The sequence below is a fragment of the Esox lucius genome, chromosome 7 (genome assembly GCF_011004845.1).
Source record: "Esox lucius isolate fEsoLuc1 chromosome 7, fEsoLuc1.pri, whole genome shotgun sequence".
Lineage (NCBI taxonomy): Eukaryota > Metazoa > Chordata > Actinopteri > Esociformes > Esocidae > Esox > Esox lucius.
The window spans coordinates 43,459,699-43,487,065 of NC_047575.1; the positions used below are offsets into that span (position 1 = coordinate 43,459,699).

A 27,367-nucleotide genomic window follows, 5' to 3' on the forward strand; every position below is an offset into this window, starting at 1 on the left:
TAACAATTTATTACACTTGTACTCAAAGGTTTGCATACCCTTGGAGAATACCTGCGTGAAGTTGGCCCCCCCACCAACGCAAAACGTCGTCAAACTATGCTCGTTCGTTTGTGCTCCGTTTGTTAATATTTTAAAACCCAAAGCAGCAGAAACGAAACTTTTACCGGCACAAACCAGCACAAACGAAGCACAAACGATCGAGACTATTTTGGGTGAATTTGGAGAATGTGGGGGGGGGCTGGTTGACCTCAGATTGACCTAAAAATATTATGTTAATATCTAAAAAACGGAAGCAGCACAAACGAAACTTTTTACAGCACAAACCAAGCGTGCCGCACAAGCCCTGAAAAGTGAAGCCAAAACGTCTCGATCGCCCCCTGGTGAGTGGTCCCAGTATAGGTCATAAACCCCGCCCTCCCCATGTTATTCAATGGGACGCGAGACCAACTAAACAATTAAATTACCCTTCAATTATCTTTTTTCCGAAGCTGGTTTCTGTCATTTACTGTAGTTACTGTAGTCACGCTAATGTAAATTCAAGAGTTTGTTTTTAAAATAAGTTGGTTTTTAGTTAGTTATTTAATGCTCTAAAAACGGTGGTGTGATGTCGTGATTCACAGCTTTGATTGACAGCTATCTGAGCCAAGGAGCCACTGAAGCGCCATCCTCCTTCGGAGGACTGAGGAGATTGGGACGCGAGACCAACTAAACAATTAAATTACCCTTCAATTATCTTTTTTCCGAAGCTGGTTTCTGTCATTTACTGTAGTTACTGTAGTCACGCTAATGTAAATTCCAATCGATCTTTGAATTTTTTTCGGTAAGTTAAATTTATACGCTATTTAATTTGTAAATAAATGTAATGGGCTAGCTAACGTTAGCTAAAAGACAACAAGCCTCGTTAATAGCCATGTTAATAGCTAGCAGGGGATTGTTAGCTAGAAGTTACCAATACTTTTTTTATTAGGCCTATTCTAAATTAAGGTTAAACATGATGTAAGTTAGGCTATAACATATCGTCTAGGTTTAACAAGCAAAGGTTGTACTGTACTTGGACTTGCGATTGATTACGGTATGCGCATTCTGCGAGGGAGAGTGAGGGCGGGGCACAGGGGAGGGGCCGTTGATTTTGCGGCTTTACGGCTTTACTTCCTGCTCGCTACTGCGCATAACTACTGCGCAGAACTGGTCCCAAGATCGCTATCTGCGCAGACGCAAGTCCAAGATGTCCGCGCCGTATCGGGACACTGGTGGCTTCATTTTTCACCAATGGAAAAGAGCGAAAGGGCGTCGTCCATTTTATATACAGTCTATGGCACAAACCAGCACAAACGGAGCACAAACGAACTAGCATAGTTTGACAACGTTTTGCGTTGGTGGGGGGGCCAACTTCACGCAGGTTTGGAGAATTGGTAATATATGTACCATTTGTAAAGAAAACATGACTGAGCAGGCAAAACACGTCTTATTTCTTATGGGATTCATATTCAACTGTAGGTCATAACAGAATGGCACAACCATAAAACAAAACATGGCAACAAAGAAAAAAATGACCCCTGTTCTAATGTCTGCATCCCCTTAGTTCTTAATACTGTGTATTGCCCCCTTTATCATCAATGACAGCGTGCCATCTTTTTATATGGTTCTTTATGAGGCCCCGAATTCTTGCAGGTGGTATAGCTGCCCATTCGTCTTGGCAAAATATCCCCAAACTAAAGGTGTAGGGGTTGGTTTACTGACCTAAAGATAAAAAAAAAACTAGTCCTGAAGAATAGACCCCTTATCATCTAGTGACACATTCCAATCTACACCACCTGACACCATATTGCAAAACAGAGATCTACTCATGGGTTCAGCATGACCTTAGGTTCTGTCAGACCAGAGATTAAGTTCTGTAGTCAGACCTGACCAGACATTTGTAACATAAACATTCTGATAAAAGCACATGACCAGACACACAGAGTATAGGCTGGGAAAGGACAATTAAGGAAATAATTATAAATGGCTTATACTAAATACTGAATGAAGCATTAACTGTTTTAAGAATCTATAGTGTCTCTGGCTTTTCTCATTAGAATATCCACAAGCCCCCATAACCACTAACGACATCCGCTGACCTCCAGGCGCCGGGTGCCTCAATGACTACACATTCACCATGAAGGACATGGCACGGTGACATATGGCTTATTGTTGTCATGTTGAAACAGGCTATATGACCCTAATGTGTTGAGGGAGATTTATTAGAGATGGGCCTCTAGATCCAGTGGAACTCACACAGCCTCAGCAGTTCTCGCCAACATTGCTCAAGTAGGTTTCATGTTATGGGGCACATATTCAGGGCAAAACAACCGCTCCCCCGATCCACAGTTCCAAAGAGCCATTACATCACGGTCATTGCAATGTATTAGAACACATAACTGATTGATCGGCTTGTTGGAACATGAAATGACACAGTGGTTCTGAGGAGGGCAATTCCTGCTGCTTCATAAAAAAGCCAGCACTCCCTTTGCTGCCCTTAATGTTTTTTGGTTATTGGTCCGGCGCGTTGTGAATTGTTGTATCATGCATTTCTACTGTGAGACATGGGACTCAGTGACAGTGTGTGCTTCCTGAACTAAAAGTGCTGTTGTTGCCTTACTCTTTGGGTGGGTTTAGGTCCTCAGGTCGGGTCTCGAAGAACACTCGAACCTCCTCACACTGCGAGATGTACACAGGCAGCTGAATCAGGGCCTGTGGAGACATGGACACAGGAGCGTTGCAATGCTTATTCATCCGAACCAAATCAGTTATCACTGAATTTATACCAGTGATGAAAGCTGCCATTGGGAATTTATTATGTGACCACAGAAGGATTGATGAAAAACACAAACATCATTCATAATCCCCCCCCCCCCCCCCCCGTCTTCTGTCTTCTGCCTCGTGGCCAGAGGACAGAAAACCACCTGGCTTGATACCTCTCACTCCTTATCAGCCCCGCTTCGAAAGCCCTCAGCACCCAGTGAGTACCTAAGAAGGAACCACCCTCAGTGCTCTAACCCAACCACTGCCTAGAACCAGGCGCCAGGCTTCTCCAACACCCTTCTCATGCAGTCATCACCATCACCCAGCAGACAGGAAGTATGGGGCAGACTCCTCCCTGCCATCATGCATTTCCCCAGGCTATCTATCACAGCCCCGGAGCTAGAGTACATCGTCTGCCCTTAATAAGGCTAAGTGCCTCAGCAGTGTCCACACAGAGAGGTCTCTCTCTCACTCTGTCTCCCCCGGCAGAGTTATGACGCCAAACCTGACGGGCATAAAGCCCATGCCAGCCCCGAGATCAAGGTGCCCTTGTCCATTGTTGCACTACGTCTTTTTCAGGACAACCGTACAGGAAGCCATGCCAACAGACTACTCCTGCTAACAGTGTGGGAGGACTGCCACCGGCTCAGCCGAAAACCCTGCCCTCTATTAGCCTCGGACAGGAAGGAGTGGGTGTGTGTGGGCGCAAAGGTGAGTGTGCAAGACCAGTGGTCAATTCCGAAGATTAAAATGTATTTTTTGGGCAGGAACAATCCGATTATGAGGTTCTTCAGAGCCCACTAAGAGTCAGAAGATCAAGCGTTTCTTGGTGTTGACCTCCAGAGGACCTTGGTGCCGTGGCTGAACCTGGTGCACTGTGTGTGGGGGGAAGGACGACCAGACTGTCCATGGACCCACCGCCCTCCACTCCGCCCGTGACCTGGCCTCTCATCAGTATTCTCCCTGGAGACTGGAGGCTGGGAGGCACATTACAGCAAATGGACTTTATTGGTGTTCTTTACAGCAGGCAGCATTAACCTAATTGTGTGTGTGTGTGTGTGTGTGTGTGTGTGTGTGTGTGTGTGTGTGTGTGTGTGCGCATGTGTGAGCGTGTGTCAGAAAGAAGACATAGGAGGAGGGGAGAAAATACAGACGCATGTATACACAAGTTTACAAGATTGTAAAACAGCTTACACAAGCAGCATTCAACCCATCCTCTCCGAACCACGGGCATTCTCAAGATTGAGAAACGCTGGTAACAGGGCAAAGCCGTGTCCACCAGGCATCAACCTCTCCCATCAGCAGAAACTCCAGCATGGGGAAATCCACATGGAAAGCTGAAGACACACTCAGCATTTTAAAAAGTCCAAATTGTGATCCTCTGAGCAAAACATGAAAGGAGTCACAAAGTAAACACCCTCTTAGGTTTCACTCCGTCAGCCAGACCTGGCAGAACCACAGACCTTTGTTCTGAACTCCCGCCACCTCCTTCCCGTCACCCAGGGGCTGAAAGAGCCCAGGAGGGGAGCTAAGTGAGTGGCTAGGTTACTTGTCACTACACAAAAAGGAAGCAGTATGACAAGAGGGTGGGGCCAACGTGGCAAGGACATTACCTATCATTTCATAGAGGTGGTTGAAGGGCTATACAAGCTGCGTTCTACGTCCTCCCAAGTGGCAGCATGGCCAAGTGCTCTCTTTCGTAGCACCAAGCTGGCCGCCACAGTCTAGGTTCTCGTCTCAGACTGAAAAAGTCGGAAAAAACAAACGGCAATGCAACTCAGACAGTGCAGGAAGACTTCAGTTGAAGTCCTCAGGCAATAGAAGGGGTGCAAGCCTAGTCTGGAACGATTCACATAAGCACACTAACTTCAGGATCGTCCCCCATCTTTTACCAATATAAAGTAATAAAGAAGACACCTTGCTTTGTCTTCCCACTTTAATTCCTATATCCCAAAACAACCCCACAGGGTATCCTGATCCCCACGTCTCCCCTGTCCAAACACATGTGTACCCCACCTATCTCACCAGCGATCTGGCTTCATGAACAAAGGCTCTCTGGAAAAATGCCAGGGAATATGTGTGTATGTGTGTGCGTGTGTGTGTGGGGGGTGGGGGGCAATGAAAAGGCGGTTCTGGTTCCCAGAGCAGCCCATTAAAAGTAAACATGTGGCTGGGTGATGTTGTTGACAAGGGGGACAGCTCAGCAGTCAGCCTCTGCCCTGCATAGTGGAGAGACCCCACAGCCACCACAGGAATGGACCTCCCACTCCTCATCTGGCTCCTTCTCAAAAAGCCCAAGACACTGCAACTGTCCCAGCCTCTGGGAGCCCAAGTTACAGGGCCTCTGGGAAATACACCAGAAAACAAAACCTCTCTGGAAGCAGAAGCGTGGACACCTTCTAGTTCTAATCCTGACCTCTTTTTATCATGTATGGTCTTAATATGCAAAGGTTTGGTTCACCTACAGGTTTTCTTCCTGTTCTGTGAAAGGTTTAACTTGCTTGGCTGGACCTGATAATGAAAGATGCAACACCAGCCCTGAACCTGCTCTCAGTCTGAGCTGTGGTCTCAGTGACAGGCTATACTCACCCTGCAGTACTCGTTGATAGGCCTCAGGCGTTTCATGGCCACATCCCTGATATGGCTTCTCCTGAACAGAATCTTTCCTAGAAGGAACCAGCAGAAAATATCATTAGCATTGACATTTTTTATTTTACATTTATTTTCGACGTTGTTTTAGTCAGCTGAGAACCAATTCCAATATTCAATAACGACCTGGCCAAAGGCGAACACTTGCAAGTGTAGAAACTGTTAACCAAATGCATATAAGGAAGAGTACATGTTTGCAGTCATCAGTGTACCACAGCACACATTACTATTATAATAGCAATATTCAGGAGAATGTTCATGTTAATTGCTGAAAATACACATTATGACACAACGATACCAGGAAATGTATACTTGTAGTTTTTCATGGTTTACAAACGGGTCTTAGAGTTTTTCATGTCTGCTTTTATTTCAGACTAAATCTGCCCTAATGGAAAATGGAATACCTTCACCTATGGGTCAACATAAAAAAGAACATAAAAAAGATCTTAAAAGGGACAGCAGATCCTACTCTTTGTGAAGAAACACTAATCGAGACTAAGGGCTGATTCAGTTCACTCAAAGAAATCTCACGGTTCATTTTGAATGGTAACAGTGGGCCTACATAGAGGATGTTTGGACTGTCACAAACAGTGAGTGGTGTGCAGTGAGCAGTGTCCAGTGAACGGTGTGCAGTGAGCGGTGTGCAGTGAGTGGGCTTGTGTATAGGCTCCAGTCCATTCGATTAGAATGCACAACTATTGGCTCAGGCTAATACAGTGGCCTCATTAATTACACAGCTCTGACAGCACAATGAACGTCGTTAAGTGCACTGTGAATAGTTGGCCTTCTTGTTCGTGAATGAATTATTTCAGGAAGCAAATACAGTGGATGGAATCAAAAGTATGCAGTCCTTGTCACGCAACCACAAAAATGGCCACCACAGGCAGTATGGTTTTGGGGTCAGTGGAACAATAACAAGAAATGGATACAAATATGTCTTTGAAAACCTCTTAGGTTTATGGTGTGCAGGAAGTGGGGAGCAGACCATTACTTCTCCATTAACCAATGAGAAACCTCTTGTAAATTATCAGGAAGAGGGGAGCAGACTGGTACTTCTCCATCAACCATTGAGAAACCTCTTGCAAATGATCAGGAAGTGGGGAGAAGACTGGTACTTCTCCATTAACCATTGAGAAACCTCTTGTAAATGATCAGGAAGTGGGGAGAAGACTGGTACTTCTCCATCAACCATTGAGAAACCTCTTGCAAATTATCAGGAAGTGGGGAAAAGACTGGTACTTCTCCATTAACCATTGAGAAACCTCTTGGAAATTATCAGGAAGTGGGGAAAAGTCTGGTACTTCTCCATTAACCATTGAGAAACCTCTTGTAAATGATCAGGAAGTGGGGAGAAGACTGGTACTTCTCCATTAACCATTGAGAAACCTCTTGTAAATGATCAGGAAGAGGGGAGCAGACTGGTACTTCTCCATTAACCATTGAGAAACCTCTTGTAAATGATCAGGAAGTGGGGAGAAGACTGGTACTTCTCCATTAACCATTGAGAAACCTCTTGTAAATGATCTTAAGTAAGGCCAATAAAACCACCCGTCCAAAACAACCGATTGTCATTAAGGGGTTGGTATTTAGCAAAGCTCACACAGCCACATCATAAGATGACCAAAGTCAAATAGGAGTATTACACAGGAGATGTCGATCATTGATATCTCCCTTTAACCTGCCCCTCATCCCCAGCACTCCTTCGTAGGACATGGCGGTCCTTTTGAAAACCACCTGGAGGTCCAGAGGTGCAGGCGGGAGTAAGGAGCAGTGAGATAACATCCACCTCCCACAGTTCAGTCCACCCCCTTCTCCACCAGCCCTGCAGCCTGTCACCCCTGGCCACATCTCGCTCCGTCAGTCTGGAAGGAGTGAGGCCCTGGACTCATTCAAGGCAGCGGCCTTCATCTGCATTTCCTCCCTGCAGCTACAGAATCCTACCAGTGTGAATAACTGCGTAAAGGTGTGTGAAGCTTGGATGTAAAAAACCGAGGCGATGACTAGTTCATTCCCTTGTCCGCTGGAAGAAGGTCGTTTTTTAATAGGCATGTTTCAATTGCCTTGTCAACTTCTACAACTGGAAATAAATATACAGGAAAAAGGGTGAATATAGTTTCACCGAGGAAATCTACAAGGCTCGACAACGCTTTCCCTCCTCTGAGGTGTGAATTATATGGTCACTTGGTGCGTGCTTTGGCTTGCTGTCATTTTCACTGAACATTTTATAAAAATGGATTCAAGAGACGTGAAAGTTGACCACTCTTCTGACTCTCCCACAGTCCTGAAATAGAAAGCTTTCTTGACACATTTCCAAGCTCTCTGGGGTCGCAGGAAAAGTGTTGACTCAACACTGCCCATTCTGTATTTGCCACATGCTCATGGGTGCAGTCGATGAAAGAGTTCTGGTTAAGGAAAAAATAAAATGGCTGCTGTTACAATACAGAGTCAGGGCTTGGCCAGGCAGGCAGACAGACTTGATGGCTGCTCTATGTAGGCTCAGTCGAGTAGTACATCAAACAGACGTTTTTGCCCAGCAACTACAACTATGGAAAGATAGAGGGGAAACCAGGCACCTCTCAGGTCATTCCAGACCAGGGCAACCACAGGGAAAAAAGAAGGAAAAGGAGCTTCTCTTCACTCATGCCATTCCAGACCAGGGCAGCCACAGGAACGCTTCACAGCAGACATGACTGTCTCTACATAATGGGCAGATTAATTAAATAAACTGCAAAACATTTAGTTATGAGCACACCGGAAAAGTTTAATTCAGTAAATATGTTAAATAATCCTTCAACAAATTTGGCCCTGTTTAACAGTCCTTAATAAAATATGGTGAAGTTGAATGGTCCTTAACCAAGCCAGTCCTTAAGCCCAGTTTAAAAATATGAACCAAATATGGCCCTGTAGAATTGTTTTTATTCAAGTACGGCCCACTTTAATAGTCATTAACCAAACATGGCCCAGTTTAACAGTCATTAACCAAACATGGCCCAGTTTAATAGTCATTAACCAAACATGGCCCAGTTTAACAGTCATTAACCAAACATGGCCCAGTTTAATAGTCATTAACCAAACATGGCCCAGTTTAATAGACATTAACCAAACATGGCCCAGTTTAATAGTCATTAACCAAACATGGCCCAGTTTAATAGCCATTAACCAAACATGGCCCAGTTTAATAGCCATTAACCAAACATGGCCCAGTTTAATAGTCATTAACCAAACATGGCCCAGTTTAATAGTCATTAACCAAACATGGCCCAGTTTAATAGTCATTAACCAAACATGGCCCAGTTTAATAGTCATTAACCAAACATGGCCCAGTTTAATAGTCATTAACCAAACATGGCCCAGTTTAATGGTCATTAACCAAACATGGCCCAGTTTAATAGACATTAACCAAACATGGCCCAGTTTAATAGTCATTAACCAAACATGGCCCAGTTTAATAGTCATTAACCAAACATGGCCCAGTTTAATAGTCATTAACCAAACATGGCCCAGTTTAATAGTCATTAACCAAACATGGCCCAGTTTAATAGTCATTAACCAAACATGGCCCAGTTTAATAGACATTAACCAAATATGGCCCAGTTTAATAGACATTAACCAAATATGGCCCAGTTTAATAGACATTAACCAAACATGGCCCAGTTTAATAGACATTAACCAAATATGGCCCAGTTTAATAGACATTAACCAAATATGGCCCAGTTTAATAGACATTAACCAAATATGGCCCAGTTTAATAGACATTAACCAAACATGGCCCAGTTTAATAGACATTAACCAAACATGGCCCAGTTTAATAGACATTAACCAAATATGGCCCAGTTTAACAGTCACTAACCAAACATGGCCCAGTTTAATTGTCTTCAACCAAATATGGTTGATGTTATATTCCTATACCAAGTATGACCAACTTAAAGTCACTTTGGTAGTTGTCATGTTAGAAGTTGAAGGAGCAACTTATATTTGACTATATTAATACATTAATATTAAAGAGGTCGAAAGAGGGCACATATGCAGAATCACAACCACCTAGAGGCCATTCTGCAGATGCAAATAGAACCTCTTTGTCGATCCTAAACGGCCAGATAGGTGAAAACTAAATGAGAGGCTTTGAAGTAAAAACGATAATAAATCCGAAAACCACATCTATGTCTTATTGGTTTGGTCAGTCGTCCAGACTGGCCCGTTGATTTGAGACTGCTTGCCCTGTCCTTGTGTTTGTGATCGTAAAAAGAAATCTGCTGTTTTAATCAGATATCACTATTTCTATGAAACAGCAGAAGTCAGCCAGTGACTGCAAGACACAGCTAGACAGCTTAACATAGCAGGATGTGAAAGAGTTAACAGAAGTTCTTTTTCCGGTCCCGTTCTAAAAAACAAAAAAAACAAGAGGGGGGCAGAAAAAGGAGGAGGGACTGGGGAGGATGGAGGAGGAAGGAGGAGAAGAAAGGATGAGATTTACGAGTTCAAATGGGAACCACCTGAGAAAATGTTCACTGCATGAAACGGCCTGTTTCAGAGAGTGGTCGAAACGTTGGTCTTATAGAAAAAAAAGGTCCCTTTTAGCCGGCACCTCGTCAACTAAGGTGTGCGTTTCTTCTACCTTTATCCTGTTTCAGAGAGTGTCAAGTGTCAAGTGTACAAGTAAAAATCTTTATGAAATTATCAGAAGTAAAAGGCCAGTTAGGAGAAGTCAAATTATACAAATATTTTAACCAGTCGTAGGAAGTCAGCTCTGGACTTTTCTGGAAACTCATGCAAATGACCTCTTAAAACGTGATTTGTGTCCTCATTTAAATTTCCAGAGTTACACTCAGTAGGCAGCCTAAAGTAAAAAAAAAAAGCAGTTTACTTAAAATGTGTTATTTTCGAACCACATCTGTTGTACTTTAAAACACTAAATAGTATTGAAATTGAAAAGTGAGTTAAAATTGACCCACTTATTTAAAAGTATTGGGTACTACTCATAATACAATGATCAGCCATATGACCACCTGCCTAATATTGTAGGTCCCACTTTTGTCACCAAAACAGCCCTGACCCGTCGAGGCATGGACTCCACTAGACCTCTGAAGGTGTGCTGTGGTATCTGGCACCAAGACGTTAGCAGCAGATCCTTTAAGTCTTGTAAGTTGTGAGGTGGGGCCTACATGGATCGGACATGTTTTTCCAGAACATCCCACAGATGCTCGACAAACAAGTCAACACCTTGAACTCATTGTTGTGTTCCTCAAACCATTCCTGAACCATTTTTGCTTTGTGGCAGGGCATGTTAACCTACTGAAAGAGGCCAATGCCATCTCTCAATGAATACCGTTGCCATGAAAGGGTGCACATAGTCTGCAACAATGCTCAGGTAGGTGGTATGTGTCAAAGTAACATCTACATGAATAGCAGGACCCAAGGTTTCCCAGCAGAACACTGCCCAAAGCATCACACTGCCTCCGTCGGCTTGCCTTCTTCCCATAGTGCATCCTGGTTAATGGCTATTAAACTGTTCTCCAGGTAAGCAACGCACACACACCTGGCCATCCACGTGTTGTAAAAGGAAACGTAATTCATCAGACCAGGCCACCGTCTTCCATTGCGCCGTGGTCCAGTTCTGATGCTCACGTGCTCATTGTAGGCACATTCAGCAGTGGACAGGGGTCATCATGGTCACCCTGACTGGTCTGCAGCTACGCAGCCCCATACGCAACAAACTGCAATGCACCGTGTGTTCTGACACATTTCTATCAGTACCAGCATTCACTTTTCAGCAATTTGAGCTACAGCAGCTCGTCTGTTGGATCGGACCACACAGGCCCCACATTCATCAGCGAGTCTTTGGCCACCCATGAATCTGTTGCTGGTTCACCGCTTTTCCTTCCTTGGACCACTTTTGATCGGTACTGACCACTGCAGACCGGGAACACCCCACAGGGGCAGCGGTTTTGGAGACGCTCTGGCCCACATCTAGCCATCACAAGTTGGCCCTTGTCAATGTCACTCAGAACCTTACGCTGGAGGACAGAATGTTCACTTGCGGCCTAATAAATCCCACCCACTGACAGGTGCCATGGTAACGACATTATCGGTGTTATTCACTTCACCTGTCAGTGGTCATAATGTAATGGCTGATCGGTGTATATATGTATAGAATATATTTTAAATACATTCTGAGTATATTTCAAGTGCACTAAATCCTATTTCCAATCATGTTTCATACTAAATTGTGAAATAAGTGTGTCCACTTCAACACACTGACATGTATTTAGTAAACAATATTGTTATAGAATAGCATTCATAGTACAACAAATGTGGTTATAAATTAATACACTTTAAGTACATTACTCTTTTTTTACTTCGGAAAACAGTAATTTTGTAGGCTTTTCTTTCTTTGAGTTCCTTTAAAAGAAGAAAGTGAAAGCAAGAATTATAGATTATAAAGTTATGACTAACTGTTGTTGTTTGTTTTTGGAGAACTATTTCAACTTGAATAGGCTGATCATGTGACTCTTGTTTCCATTTAAGAAAAAGATGATTGATTAGGTCATAACATGTATTGACCATCTTTGACTCATTATATGCCTCTGGGGTAAAAACCGCCCAGCTTGAGAGGTATGGAGCCTATATGCATACATGACTGCATAAGACTTGTCATTTATTGTCATATATACCCCCCCTTAAAAAAAAGAGAGACTTCCCTGGTTCTGCTGCAAATCACATAGTAAAATAAATACCTGAGCAGAGATCACACCCCCTGTTTTCTGATAGAGCGTTTGCTATGTTGAATATGACTTCATCCTGGAAAACTGGATGCTCCTAATTTTAAGTTCTCTGCACAGACGGTGTGTTTTGATGGCCAACGAAGTTCCTGGAAGTAGGCGGGCGTAGTGATGTAACACAAAATGACCCTATCCGACGAAGGGAACCTGAAGTGAGGGTGTCAATGACGATTGCAAAAGACCAATGAAATGAATAGGATTGGATATCTACTATTCCACATCTTTTTAAACTCAAGACAAATATTATTCAAGTTATTTGGCTGTGTAATTGTTTTACCAGTGTTCATTTTAACAAAATAAAACCTCTCGCCAAACGTTGCCAATCTACTCTAGCCAACAATTTCAAGCCATGGACATTTTTACAAAAAACGCAGCAACAATTCAAGGCAGTCCAAGCAATTCCGCTACTCCAAATCGAGGAAAGATTACATTTATTATCAGAAAGAAGTAGTACGTTAGCTAGCTAGCCATCTTACCCAAAGCAGTGTCTGAAATGGGCACACTATTCAGGACCATACCCCTGCCATTCATCTATTTACATCTGGATGTACAGAGTCTATTGAAGCTTGAGCTAACATTCCAACAGCCTCAAAGACCACTATCTCATGTACACACACAAACAGTCCCTTTATTAAGTCAGATTAATTCAGATAAGTTTTTTAATTATCTCTAATCATTACTTAATATAGTTTATTTATTATTTTGGTACCCAGATAGAACGTTCTCTGAAGTATACAAACAATTTGTTGTTGCGTTGCTGTAAGGGAACATACTGCATATACTAGCATTTTCTCTCCGAAATCATTTACACCCCACTTGAACTATTGTACATCTGTTTATTTCTATACTTGTACACATTGATGGTGACAAATTACTGCTAAACACTGTGAATTGAATAATCATTTAAACGTCCTTACACGTGCACACAGAGAAGGGCATGGCCCAGGCTGGAATCATTGCTATTCAAGCTGTACTCTCCATTGACTGTTAACATCTCATAGGTCGCGATACGTCCTAATGTCCAGAGGTGGGGTTTCCTTAAAAGTAGAAAAGTAGAAAAGAGTAGGAGAATGTCCCGTGCTGGAGCTGTTGCCAGTCAGGATTCTAACTGTCCTTGACTGCTGATAGTTCCTTTGCGGTTCCTCTTCCTGAAAAGTCACGACATGAACCGGCTTTGGAGTGTTGAGTAACTAAAGACTGTAGAGGATTTGGCAACATTCGTAGGAGGTGTAAAGATAACTAGGACTAGGGAACAGGTATTTGGTGCGGCAGTTGAGCTGCTCCCTTCAATGACATTCCATTCAAGACAGGGAGACAAACTTAACTCCAGAACAGCAGGCCATCTACTGGATGGGTCTATAACTAGTGGGATAAACAAGGCTGTTAGTACCCACATCTTCCCTCAAAAAATTTATGAGGAATGCCTGCAACGCATTTAGAACAATGCAGTATCTGAATCAATGGCGGGTAGGAAAATAATGTGGGAGTAAGGTGGCCTGGTCCTAGCTGGTCTGTCTCATAATCTTGTTTCCTCCCTTGGTACGTTTTCTTTTGTTTTTTTCTCACTCAGTCTCTCTCCATCTAGATTCCATTGGACAAACAGCTGAGTGCCTGAAGTCCCTGAACCATGTGTGGGATCTCTCAATGAGTTCCAGGCCTCCTGCTGCCTCATTCCTCATTTCCCTCAACCCCCCCCCCCAACGGCTGGGGGGCTTTCGGGGCGAGGCCTTCTCCTGTAAGCCTCACAAAGATTACTTTCATTAAACTGTCTTCTTTCAAAAGTTTCTAATAGGCACGCCCAGTCTTGAATAATTCTAGGAACTTACGCTTAGTGTGCTTCATGGAAAAAGGAACTAGAACGAGTAGTCAGTAATCAGTTCATAGACGGAAAAAGAACATGTTGTTCAGTGACAGGAGTAGTGAGTTGATGTGTGGATTCCTGTGGCATAAGACACAAAGGCCAACGTAGAGACTTCTAATTGCTTAGCTCTCTGTAAACTCTGCTACTTGGTGAGTTGAATGCTTGGGGCTAATGGCACCGCATGAGCTGGGACGGTCCGCCAGGAGCAGCGTGTTTTTTGCTAACTCTTACCTGGTAGAAAAGGGATGATTCTGCGCTTGGGGTCTTTCTGTCCTCCTTCCACTGGGAACTTATCCAGAAGCTCCATCTGAAAGCACAGTGTGGTACCAACACAGTGAGTTAAACAACACATGTTATCACACACAACATCACTGTGTGGAGCGGGGGTTCACATTTTTACAATTCAGCAATTCCTGAAAGGACTGGCTCTGCCAATGATTAGAAATCCCCTAAACAGATGGTACTCATCTTCTCATTTTGGGGTGGGTAGCTAGGTTACGTATGCTGTGTGGGCTGTTAGCAGAGGCCTGGTGACATAGTGGAACATTTATTTAATTTCACCTTTGACGCTTTAAAGTTGCAGTGGGCAGATTTCTCTTTGTCTTCCATTAACCGTACCACATTTCTATAGGTTTCTTTCCTGCACCCTGGACACTAACCCCCAGAACCAGCCAGTGTTTTCAGTTCCAGGACCTAGATGCATTCTGCTGGCAGCTGGAATGAAAAGTCACCTGGGTGTGTCAGCCAATGAACTTCTGTCGCTCTCACTTGGAATTCAGTTCACTCACCCTTGACTCGCCAACAGAATGAGTCAGGACTGTAAAGCCACAGCTGAGCATCTCAATAACTGGCCTTCCCTCACTTAAAAAAACCCAAATGTATTAACCTATATCCGCTAATATGTAAAAAATTTTTGGATAATAATGATACAGTACATACATGGATCCTGTCAGAAGACTTAGAAGGAGGAAAGTATTGAAAACTGAAATTGCAGCTATAGTGCCCAGACCCAAGGGTCAAATATCATGTTGTACAAAGAGAAGGGCACCCATCTTCTCCTCTACATACAGAGACATGTCAATGAATAGGTTCTAAAGAAGACAATGTGTTTTTCAACACAGTCAAACTACAGTGAGACCAGTAACTACTGTAGACTATGTTAGATTAATGTCAACAGGATGTAATGATGTTTGTCTACGGTTGTGCTCCAGAAGCCGACTGGGGTCAAGGAGACCTAGACGAAATAAAAAATATATTCATTTCCTATGTCATCAAACCACTGGTTCCCAACGTTTTTGTTTACTGTACCACAAACAGCAGGGTAGCCCTGATGTACACTCTCTTGAGCTTCCTACCAGTCAGCCTATTGTTTCATGACTCTTTGTAAGTAACACCCTGTGGACAGACAAGTGGCCCAGGGGGTCCTGTAGCACATGGTTAGAAAACCCTTGAATGAAAACTATAAGAAATGATTGGAATGTCAGTGTCAGGGCCGCTTCTACTAGAAATAATAACATCTAGACTATATTCAACAGGAACTAAAACAAATAAATCTGTCCAAGGGCAAATTCTTCACTTTGTGATTGTAGAACACAGACAGACCTCACATACTAGATGTAGGCTTTTGTTTTCTACACACAGACAGACCAGAGTGAGTAAACTCGTAAATGATGTGGGCAGCAAGTAGGGGTTTGACTGGCAAGTGGGGCCGATGATGTCCACAGCGTGTTTGGAGCATCCCAGTTCCTGCACTACCAGCCAATCATCACATCAAACTGCCTTGCAATTGGAAACAGGGAAGGACGTGCAATATTTGGTTCACCAGTCACTGTGGCTGGAGGACGCCCTGATGTTACCAGCCACTCAACATTCTCACCTCAAAATAAATGATGAATGACAGGCAACAAACACAAAATCTATTGAAAGTTTATTTAAAAGAATGACAAACATTACAAAAAGTTATATATGATCATGAGGATATATATATATATATATATATATATATATATATATATATAGATATAGATATAGATATAGATATAGATATAGATATAGATATAGATATAGATATAGATATAGATATAGATATAGATATAGATATAGAGATATAGATATAGATATATATACACATACAGTGGGGAGAACAATAAAATGCTAATTAATTACTTAAATGTTTTTGTTTTAAATTCCGTCTCTATGATAAAAATTACAGACCTCTAAATGCTTTGTCAGTAGGAAAACCTGCAAAATCGGCAGTGTATCAAATACTTATTCTTCCCACAGAATGTATACTACTAGGTTTGCCCGATGAATGTTGACGTTTGTTCATCATACACTAGCCAATCCCCAACCTTTCCGGTGTCATCCTGTCGCCACTTTTCAGAAAATACATTTTCCTTCTTTGCTTTGACAGGGTTAGTTTTCTTTGGCTGATGTTAATTTTACCACTGCTGGCCTTTTTATTGCAGCAAACTAGCTAAAAAGAAAGCCAAATGTTCATATATACCGTATTTAGCTATAATCGCACATGCTGGTATGGTGCCAACACTCTTGCCAACCAACCAAGCGATGCACTCATGATATACGTGGTTGAATGTCCAATCAGAGAGAGTCGGGGGAAATCTGGACAGATTTATTTGAGTTGATGTGTTTTTTAGGATTAACGCGGGAGGTATTTTCTGAGCTGACTTTTTGGCAAATGCCTACCTGCCACAGTGGTGGATAGTTTTGGCAAATCTATGCGCCAAAGCAAGAAAATACCTGCATTTAGCGGGTAGTGCGTGTTAATTTCCTACCCTGATAGGAAATGCTGGTGGTGTCATTTCCATTTAACCAAGTTCAGATGAGTGGATATGTTTAAAAGGGCCTTTATGTGACTAAGATAAAGAATGTATTTTCTATCACAAATCTTACTACTGGCCTTAGTAGTAAAGTTAGCTGAAATGGTTTCTCAGTATCACTTCAATATTGCCATCATTATTACAGCACTATAATCACAACAAACGAGAGAGTAATTGACCCTGTGTCTTCCTCAATGGTAATACACATCTACATGCACCTGTTTAACTCAAGGGAAATCTATGTTCAGTAATCAGAATGGCCTGTTGGTGGGTGAAGCCAAAGCAAGCAGCCAAGAGGGAGCCGAGAACTCAGAGCAGAGGTGAGAGTAAGGTCGCGGAGTGTTTCACTGCTATGGATCCAGATGGACGCTTTGACAAAAACAGTACAGATATCAGGAAGGTAAATCATTTTCCAGAAGCACCTTCTATATAAGCAATTAGGCAAAAGGAGTGTGGCAATGTCCCTCACAATCAAGGTGGTTGCTATAGTACTGTCCAGGTTTAAAACCAGATTGATATTTGTTCAATATGCAGTTGTCAGATAAAAAGGAACAGAACTGTATATTTACCACTGACTCCAGACTTTTGACAAGGATAAATGGACGTGTACCAGACTCACCAAAAATAGCTCTGACAAGTCAAAGGTATGTTTTGGTGTTCCTCAAGGCTCGGTTCTGGGCCCATAATTGTTCTCACTATATATGCTGCCTCTGGGTGATGTAATCCGGAATCACAATGTCAACTTTCGCTGTTATGCTGATGACACAGTTATATATTTCAATGAAACATGGAGAAGCCCAATATTGACAGAGAACTTCTTGCTTTTAAACTCAAGAAAAAACAGAAATGCTGGTTTTAGGACCCAAGAAACAAAGAGCGTTGTTAGCAGATCTCACTGTGAACCTCGACGGCTGCATGGTCGTATCCCAAAAAACTGTAAAAAACCTTGGCGTTACACTTGACCCTGACCTCTCTTTTGATGAACATATAAAATATGTCTCAAGAGTTGCTTATTTTAATCTTTGAAATATTGCAAAAATCAGATTTTTTTTAAATCAAAAACTGATGCAGAAAAACGAATCCATGCTTTTGTTTCTTCTGGATTAGATTACTGCAATGCTCTTCTTTCCGGTTACCCTGACAAATCAATAAAATGTAATAACATTTTGTGCTGTACATGGCTGCTAGAATCCTAACTAGAATTTTTTTTTTTGAACACATTACTCCATTACTAGCCTCTTTACACTAGCTGCCTGTTAGGGTTAGGGCTGATTTTAAGGTTTGATTGTTAACCTATAAATCAATACATGGACTTGCTCCTGCTTACCTCGCTGAAATGATCCAGCCATACATACCTACACGTAACCTACGATCGCAAGATGCAGGCCTTTTAATTTTACCTAGAATCTCTAAACAAAAAGCCGGAGGCAGGGCCTTTTCTCATAGAGCTCCACTACTGTGGAATGATTAGCCAATTAAGGTTAGAGATGCAAACTCAGTGCAAACTTTCAAGTGTCTACTAAAGACTCATCTCTACAGCATGGTCTATGATTAAGTGTAGTCTGGCCCAGGGGAATGAAGGTGACCAGAAAGGCTACATACTGTCCACCCTTGCTGCCTTGCCAGATGGGCTCTTATTGCCACTGGGATGCCCTCCCTCCAATGCCTCTCAGGGGTGGAGTCTGGCTTGTTGTTGTGTCACTGTTGCGCACTTGTGCAATTGGGTTGTACTCTGCTGGCAATACTCTGCCCTCATTCAGGGTGGCTGCGGTTGGTGGGTGTTCCTTTGGTTGATGCTTGGCAATGTGGGTGGATGGTGGGCCCTGTCCGGGGCCTTCCCCAGATAGGGCCACAGTGTCGCCGGATCCCCCTGCCTCAGTCCCAAGGTCTTACGCTGCTATATTATTGTGCTGGTGGAGTAGGGTCAGTTCTCCTTCTCCACTAAGTTATCCTTCTCCACTATAAATCCTTGTTGATATAAGGAATGCATTTTCTGAATTTTCCCAGTCTCCTCCTGTTTTGAACTTAGGAGGGCATGAGGTCCTGGCCCACATCTGCGGAGTACCTGGCGTGGGGGACCCATTGCTGTCCCTGACCAGAGTCTTCCTGGTTGTGTTGCAGATTGAGACGATTTCAGCTGCCACTGTGCTGACACCTCCCCCTCCCCTGTGCTGTCCCTGTCCTTGTCCATCTGGTTATGCTTCCGACCTGGACTAAGTTTAAATAGACTCTAGACTCAGCCCACATGCATTTATTAATTATTACAATTGTAATGTTAATATGTTCACCCGGCACAGCCAGAAGAGGACTGGTCACCCCTCTGAGCCTGGGTCCTCTCCTAGATTTTGGCATTTCTAGGGAGTTTTTCCTAGCCACTGAAATTCAACACTACTGTAGTTTGCTTCTTGGGGTTTAAAAGCAGGTGTTTTGTAAAAGCACTGTGTGATTTATTTTCTGCTGATGTAAAAAGAGCTTTATAAATACATTTTATTGATTGATTGACTGTTCTTCAGAGCTCTTCTTTTGAGAATTGGCTGGGTTCTCATTACAAAGAGAGAGTGCAGTCAGACAGTGATCCGATATAGAATCTCTAATGGGCTTTAGACAGGTTTTCAGTAACCTAAGTCAGCCAGTCACAACAAAAATCAGTTTTTTCCAATAGCGCCTTCTCCTGACTATAGTATTTACAAAACTGACCGTCTACATTAACATTCCATTATCCTGCCTGCTTGGAAGTAATATCTGCCCATGTCACTGTCAACACTGACTTCCTGCAGCTCCCCATTCAATATCCATAGGTCTCCTCTACACTCTCTATAATGCTTCATCACTCCCGAAAACAAAACTCATAGCTATTTCTATTAATCAGACGTGCACAAACAATCAGCAGGGAATCAGTGTCAATTTGAGGCCTGGTAGGTTCTTATCAATCGAAACTCGGCATCACACATCCTCCTGCATCACTCTGTTCTCCCTCAAACAAAGAGAAGACACATGACAACCATCTGTCTGGCTAAAGAGCCAGACACCTTGTTTCGCATATCCCCCTTTCATGGAAAGACTTGGAATACCAATGGAGAGAGGAAGAAACAGATAATGGGAGTGCAAGGAAGGGATGACGGGTAGAGAGAGAGAGAATACCGCCCAGGCTGTAATTGTTGTCATGTGTCTAGCAGGGCCACACCCTGACTGCCGCTGTCTCTTTCCAAGTACCCTGACCTGGCCTGTAATTACAGCTGCTGTCTCAGATGAGGAGACAATCGGATTCAGGTAAATACCTGGTGCCACTTATATCATGTACACAGTACTCCGCTGAATGGCATGAAGATACTTGTAATGGGTTCCAGCAACACAACGGGGGGGGGGGGACTACAAATGATCGGGGGAGTTTTGTTCTTGGTAGCCCACATTGTACTGAAATACAATCATTCATTCCAAACAAAACAATTGTGACGGAATAGCTTTAAAATGCTCGGTACGGTTTGAAGGTGTAGTAAATCTCATTAGCTCTCATTAGATCATAAACGCTGACATTGTCATGACGGTTGGTGACACATTTTCTCTGATTCTCACATAAACGTACTTACATTGTGGCAAATGCCATTCACCACACTAGCACTGTAGAGTGATGAACCTCGCCAGCTGTCCGTTAAAAAAGAGGACTTATGTCCAAATGAGTAAACAAGGATACAACAAAGAACCTGGCCCCAGGACTGATAACCGCAGCGAGGTATGACATCACAGCCATGGCAGTGACAAGCATTCCTTAGTGAGTCACATGACTCTTCCATAATTCCACCTAACTGAACACAGCACACTGTCCAACCGGAAAATGGACTGCACGTTTCTTGTTTGGTCATAAACCAAGTAAGTTTGTGTCAGTGTGCTATCATTTGTCTGTTTCATTTCCTCGATGGTGACAAACATCAGTGACACAGTCTCGTCAAATGCAAAAGGCTTTTGTTCTGGATCTAAGAACAATGGGAATTATACAAATGAGTGTTCTTCCAAAAAACACTTTTCTGGAAAGGTCGAACCAGTTCAACGGTAGACTACACCCTTAACTTTACAACAGCCCCTTCTCATTCCTCATCATCCTGCTGAAACTAGGAAGCAGGTTTGGATTGAATTCAGAATTGAATTGAGATGTTCAGGGAACATTGTGGCAATTTATCAGGATGAAAAAATAAATATAATATAAATCACAGTTTTGAAATACCCATTCTATTCTAATACCAATAAATAGTATTAGTTAAACCATATATTGTCAAACTATGGACAGATATTTACTGTACGTACAATGGCATTAGATTCTGCTCCTCTGAACTCACTGCCATTGTGTATACAAATCTACCGACAATAACAACCAGACAGAACCAAACATTTAAAGACAGGGGTGGATTTGCACCCAGATGCTAGAACAACCATCAGCAAATCAGACTGAGTGAGTAACCTCACAAAGAAAAGACAGGTTTGAAATCTGATATTGCGATAGGCGCAATCCAATATCAGCTGATGCGTCACGGCCCAATTACCACTCAGGTTTCCTGGCTGAAGTGGCTATGCTAATTATGAATGAAAAGCCACCCTGATATGACCAACAGGGCTCAAACACTCTGTCCAATCCTTTCAGATGGCCATTCATTTTGTTCCCAGTTCAAAATGTAACTGCACTGTTGGTTGCAGTCCTTCCAAACACTGAATAGGTAGAAAAACCTTCATGGTGAAACATTGATTCAAAAGCTTAGCAAAGACTAAAGAAAACATGACAAAAATAATTTTCATTGTTTAGTAACCTTATTTGTTTTCCAAGTAAGAATTTTTCATCTTTTAAATGAATGGTTCGCAACAAAGATTTATTCAAAGTTTAGTAGCACAATAACCAGCAATTTATAGATGCCTTGCCTTTAATTTAATGAACTATTGTCCAAAATATCAACAACATATGTTTTCAGTTATCATCACATGTTTCTAGTGCATAGTGAGATGTTGAAAACACACTCCCATAGCTATTGAGCAATGTCAAGAGGCAACACGAAAGCAACAGTCTTGGTGCAGACTTGCATTTCCAGGGTATGTCCTGCTAGTAATGTGCTGGCTCAGCACATGGTATTTAAACTGCTGATTTCTTAAAGGGACAAAATAAACACAAAACAGAAAGAACTGAGCAGTGAAACTAAACTCCCATTTTCAAGTTTGGCATAGCAATGTCTAAATGGACACTGCCTAGAAACCAGTACCAACATTTCTAAACAAAGGAGACACTAGTTAGCCAGCTAGTTAGCCAGCTAGGGGGAAAAGAATGGAGCGAATTAGATCTACTATAAAGATCTCCCTCTCAATCCAATATTGCTTAATTTCCCCTAAAAATCTACATTGATAACACATTTAATTTCTATTGTGGAGAGAGCTGATTTGTATGTATAGACCAAGATATCTTCCATTCAGCATTTTCTAAGGGAAGGAACATGTTCTACTTATATTTTTCCAGATCAAAAAGTATAGCATAGGTTGCAGTTTATTCCAGGTTATTGTGCACAAGAGAATAAGGGCCTGTTAAGCTTTTGGGCAAAATACTCAACACTCATGTTCACAACAGGCAGCCCCGTGATCTCAGGAGAAGACTGTGCTCTTTCTACGTTTAAAGGGTGTTGTTGCTCAATTACTACGTACGGAAAATGTGTGACAGCTGTGTGAGAGAGAGAAGTAGCAAAATATCAGTTTTACATCACACCAATTCAAAGAAATTAGAATTTGTTGTTTCTAGTCGGTGGTTTTAGAATTAGTTTTATAGGTAGGGCATATTACGTCCAACATGGACACAGACAAAATAGTACTCAATGGCATGGAAATACAATTTTAAAAGCAACTAGGATGAACCCATGAGAGAATAATATGTGCATTTTAATTGGCAATTTTGCATGCCGATTAAGATGCCTTCCCTGTGATTAGAAAGCAAAGAATCTGAAGACAAATGCAAATTCAGCATTAAGAAATAGAATGGCATACACAACCAAATCACAGCTTGTTTGCTTGGCATAATTCTACATTCAAGTGGTTTTGTACCCTTGCCATCAAATAATAGCTCTAATCAGCTATCATTAGTATGCCAGGACATCCACCTCACCCTAGCCTCTTAAACCAGGCCTGGCTTGTCCCTAGAAAAAAATACATTGAAACCCCACACGTGTGACCTACATCCACAGATTTCGATGGGGTTTTATTTGGCGATTTTGCAGCAATCTTCAATTAGCTAGCTACTGTTGTACTGAAGGCATTATTCTGGTGAGCTCCTCTATAAGCCAATCAATGAATTTGCTTCTGTTAATGTGTCAGTCTTTGCGAAACAAACATAACCTTTTTCTAGGTAAATCATTGTTATTGTGGCCGGACTACACACTCAAGTTAGAAGATATAACAGAACCGGTAACGCTGAATGATGGGTTTTCTAAAGCATTATGTGGCTCCTGTAATCTTCTGCTAAAGTATAAATAAGTGTGGATCGGGTAGGAAGAATTTGCGTTTATGGGTGGGAAAAAGCTAATTCTAAACCCAACCACTATCTAGGGAAACCACTAGTATCACTGAATTGTTCATTTTCATTTTAAATGAATAGCAGACTGTCAGCCAGAAAAGGAACCAGGCAAGTCTAGTTCAGCCGGCCCACAATTAAAAAAGTGATAAATATTGTTGACATCACTGGATTCAAACCCAGGTCTCGTACATGAGTGGCTGTGTATTTAACCACTACACCAGGGTGCCATTCGCTTGCCCAGTGTAGGTGTAGCGTCTCAGCATTAGATAATTGTCACGCATTAACATCACACCATGTTTGAATATTTAGCTAGACACCATTAAGCATTGTGATAAACTGACTTATAAGAATTATAATTGTACATGATAAGAATTGAGCAATTGCTAGCGAGATATGAACTTTGCCCTGCCAAAGCTATTTCGTTTCATTCATGAATGACATTGATACAATAACCATCAATATAGGTGACGATAACTGGCATTTTCGTCAAGTGAAAAGACAGGAGAATCATGGAAACCCCTACTCTTTTTCTGCCCTGGGGTTTTGATCTACCCCAAAAAGCATTCACGGATGCGTACTTTGAAGATCCACAAGAAATAGTCACAAAAGGCTTACTAGAACACAGCTATTGAAGGTTGTAGCCAGCAAAATTTTATCTATCCGTAACAAATCCTAATGCATCATTTGATTAGAGGGTTGCAATGAAAATGGCTTCGAGGGCCAGATTTGAATACCCCTGCCTTAACAACTGAAATAGATTTAATATTTACAAAATCACTGGCTACCCAGCTAGTTACCCTAAGCTTTAGTGGTGCTGGCTTGGACTGCATTGCTCAGCAGCAACAGTGCATTGCTACAGTAGCTATATTAACTTATCTGTAAAGTTACTAGGCTCAGCTGGCTCACATCCTCTTGGTAGACTGACATATTTGTATTCAGAAATGAATTGACCATGAGTTAATTTATTTATCAACTCAGGAGATCTCAAGTCAAGTCAAGGATACTTTATTGTCCCCGAGGGGCAATTATTTGTACAGCCAGCAGAAAAAAACACAAAAACACAACACACATACACCATAGTGTAGAAGCACACATAATCTCTAAGCCTCTAAAACACACTATTTAGAAAACAATACAATAAAAAACATCTTAAAACAGTTCTGACAATTTGTTTAAAATCGAGATAGAAGTCGGGATAAGAGAGTTTCTAAATCTATTTGACCTCCATCTGGGCATGGAGTACCTACGGCCTGAGGGAAGTAGCTTAAACTGGCAGCACAAAGGATGACTAGGGTCAGCTGCAATAGCTTGGGCCTTCTTCGCTACTCGGTTGGAATAAGTGTGAGAAAGGGGGGAGAAGTTAATGCCTGCAATTTTACTACACGTCCTCACAATACTCTCTAGTCGTTTTTTGTTTTTTGTGGACAAGGAACCAAACCAGCAGATAAAACAAAAGGTTAAGACAGACTCGATAAAACAAGAGTAAAACATTCTCATCAAAGTATGGTCAATGTTAAAATTCCTCAATCTACGATAGAAATGCATACGCTGCTGGGCTTTGGCGCAAACAGCATCAGTCTGTTCATCCTTTCTACAGTCACATTTAAGACAGAAGATATAATAACATACTGATCATGCATGCTGTTCATACTATGGCATATAAATGTTTTATTATGCAATGCCTGAAATGTTTTTTTGGTAAAAATGTTTGCCCCAGGTTAAGGTGCTGTGCTGTGCCTGGAAAGATTTAATCCCGCTCAATTTATGTTTTTTGTGGTTATTAAAAGCATTCCAAATCTCTAGTTTACAACACAAACCTGATCCAAAGTACAGTGGGACAAAAATGTATTTAGTCAGCAACCAATTGTGCATGTTCTCCCACTTAAAAAGATAAAAGAGACAGGCCTGTAATTTTCATCATAAGTGCACTTCAACTATGAGAGACAAAATTAGGAAAATCCAGAAAATCACATTGTAAGATTTTTTATGAATTTATTGGGAAATTCCTCTGTAAAATTAGTATTTGGTCACCTACAAACAAGCAAGATTTCTGGCTCTCACAGACCTGTAACTTCTTCTTTAAGAGGCTCCTCTGTCGTCCACTCGTTACCTGTATTAATGGCACCTGTTTGAACTTGTTATCAGTAAAAAAGACACCTGTCCACAACCTCAAACAGTCACACTCCAAACTCCACTATAGCCAAGACCAAAGAGCTGTCGAAGGACACCAGAAACAAAAGTATAGACCTGCACCAGGCTGGGAAGGCAATGATCCCAAACACACCACCCGGGCAACGAAGGAGTGGCATCATAAGAAGCATTTCAAGGTCCTAGAGTGGCCTAGCCAGTCACCAGATCTCAACCCCATAGAAAATCTTTGGAGGGAGTTGAAAGTCTGTGTTGCCCAGTGACAGCCCCAAAACATCACTGCTCTAGAGGAGATCTGCATGGAGGAATGGGCCAAAATACCAGCAACAGTGTGTGAAAACCTTGTGAAGACTTACAGAAAACGTTTGACCTCTGTCATTGCCAACAAAGGGTATATAACAAAGTATTGAAATTCACTTTTGTTATTGACAAAATACTTATTTTCCACCATAATTTCCCAATGAATTCATTAAAAATCTTACAATGTGATTTTCTGGATTTTGTTTTCTAATTTTGTCTCTCATAGTTGATGTGTACCTATAATGAAAATTACAGGCCTCTCTCATCTATTTAAGTGGGAGAACTTGCACAATTGGTAGCTGACTAAATACTTTTTTGCCCCACTGTACATACAAATTATTATAGAGACTTTCTGGCCACCAAATAGATTATGACAAACACACTTTAAATTAAAAAGATCTATTCTATAACTCATATCTGCCTGGCCTGCCTCATATAAATGAAGTGGTACATAAGAAAGGAAGCTCAGCTAACTTATTGGTCAGACATAGTATATAAAAGAAATACTTATTGCTGTTATGCAGTACAAAGTTTTTATATTTCTCCTGCAAGTGTAGGTATTTATATATTTATTTATTTGGGGGGTGCCCTTTTTGGGTTTTGGCCCCTGCCCCTCCAGATGTCTGTGCAACTAAACAGGCTTGTGCCTCTTTCTATAGGACAGGGCTATTCAAATCCAGTCCTGGAGTGCCGAAACACTTCTGATTTTTGGTTCTACCTGCTAGTTGATTGCCTTCACCTGGCATCTCAGGTCTGAATCAGTCCCAATTATTAGTAGAGTATAAAGGCAGAAATGTTTCGGCCCTCCAGGACCAGAATTGAATATATCCAGTTTCAGCACGGTTCGAAAGCCACTCAAATCAGGTTCCACTCCATTTTTTTCATTGCAACCCTCAAACCAGGTACTTTTTTTAAACCTTGCTGGATGCAATTAATGATGAGGTAGAACAGAACCAGCAAATGGCTTAAAATAATACAATTGGTTTAAGCCATTTGGTTCCAATATTAAAAACTAGTAACAGGGACGGGACCAGACTGACTTTTTTTTTGGGTCAGCCCTGAATGTTTTTTGTGACGAATGTGATTGCTTGTAAGCGGCTGTGCTCATTTGAACACCTCTCTCCAGCATGCATGGTGTTCCGCAGCTCCTTAAAAGAAGAATACTGATGTCCCAGCGATAGAGAAGAAGAAATAAGAAAGTGGAGGAAAAAGGAGAGTGGTTTGTGTGTTGGAGGTATAAATAGTCTAAAAGCAGTTTCCTTATTGTGAACCAAAAAAGGCGTGTTTTTCTGTAGATTATTTCTTGTAACAGTGCAACACAAACAACAGCTGATGGCTTCCATGGTTTTGGCACAGACAGCACCCAGGCTCTCAGAATACTGAAGATGCTTCCAGTTGGTTAATCACAGAATCAGCATGATTTCTGTTCACTATGTACATTTACAAATGACCAGAACTTTACTTGGCGTAAAGG

General features: G+C 41.9%; 1 protein-coding gene across 5 annotated transcripts in view; it reads right to left on the bottom strand.

Moving 5' to 3' along the window:
* Positions 1-27,367, bottom strand: part of sh3pxd2b (SH3 and PX domains 2B) — a 50,239-nt gene that overhangs the window by 14,505 nt on the left and 8,367 nt on the right. For all 5 annotated transcript variants that reach the window (XR_003781917.2, XM_010871079.5, XM_010871082.5 and 2 more), the window contains exons 3-5: positions 14,302-14,377; positions 5,371-5,447; positions 2,639-2,730 (exon numbers count right to left, since the gene is read on the bottom strand). Coding sequence is in view for 4 of the 5 variants with exons in the window: in XM_010871079.5 (XP_010869381.4) it covers positions 2,639-2,730; positions 5,371-5,447; positions 14,302-14,377 (245 nt within the window). In the remaining variant the exon portion in view is untranslated. The remainder of the gene's footprint in view (positions 1-2,638; positions 2,731-5,370; positions 5,448-14,301; positions 14,378-27,367) is intronic.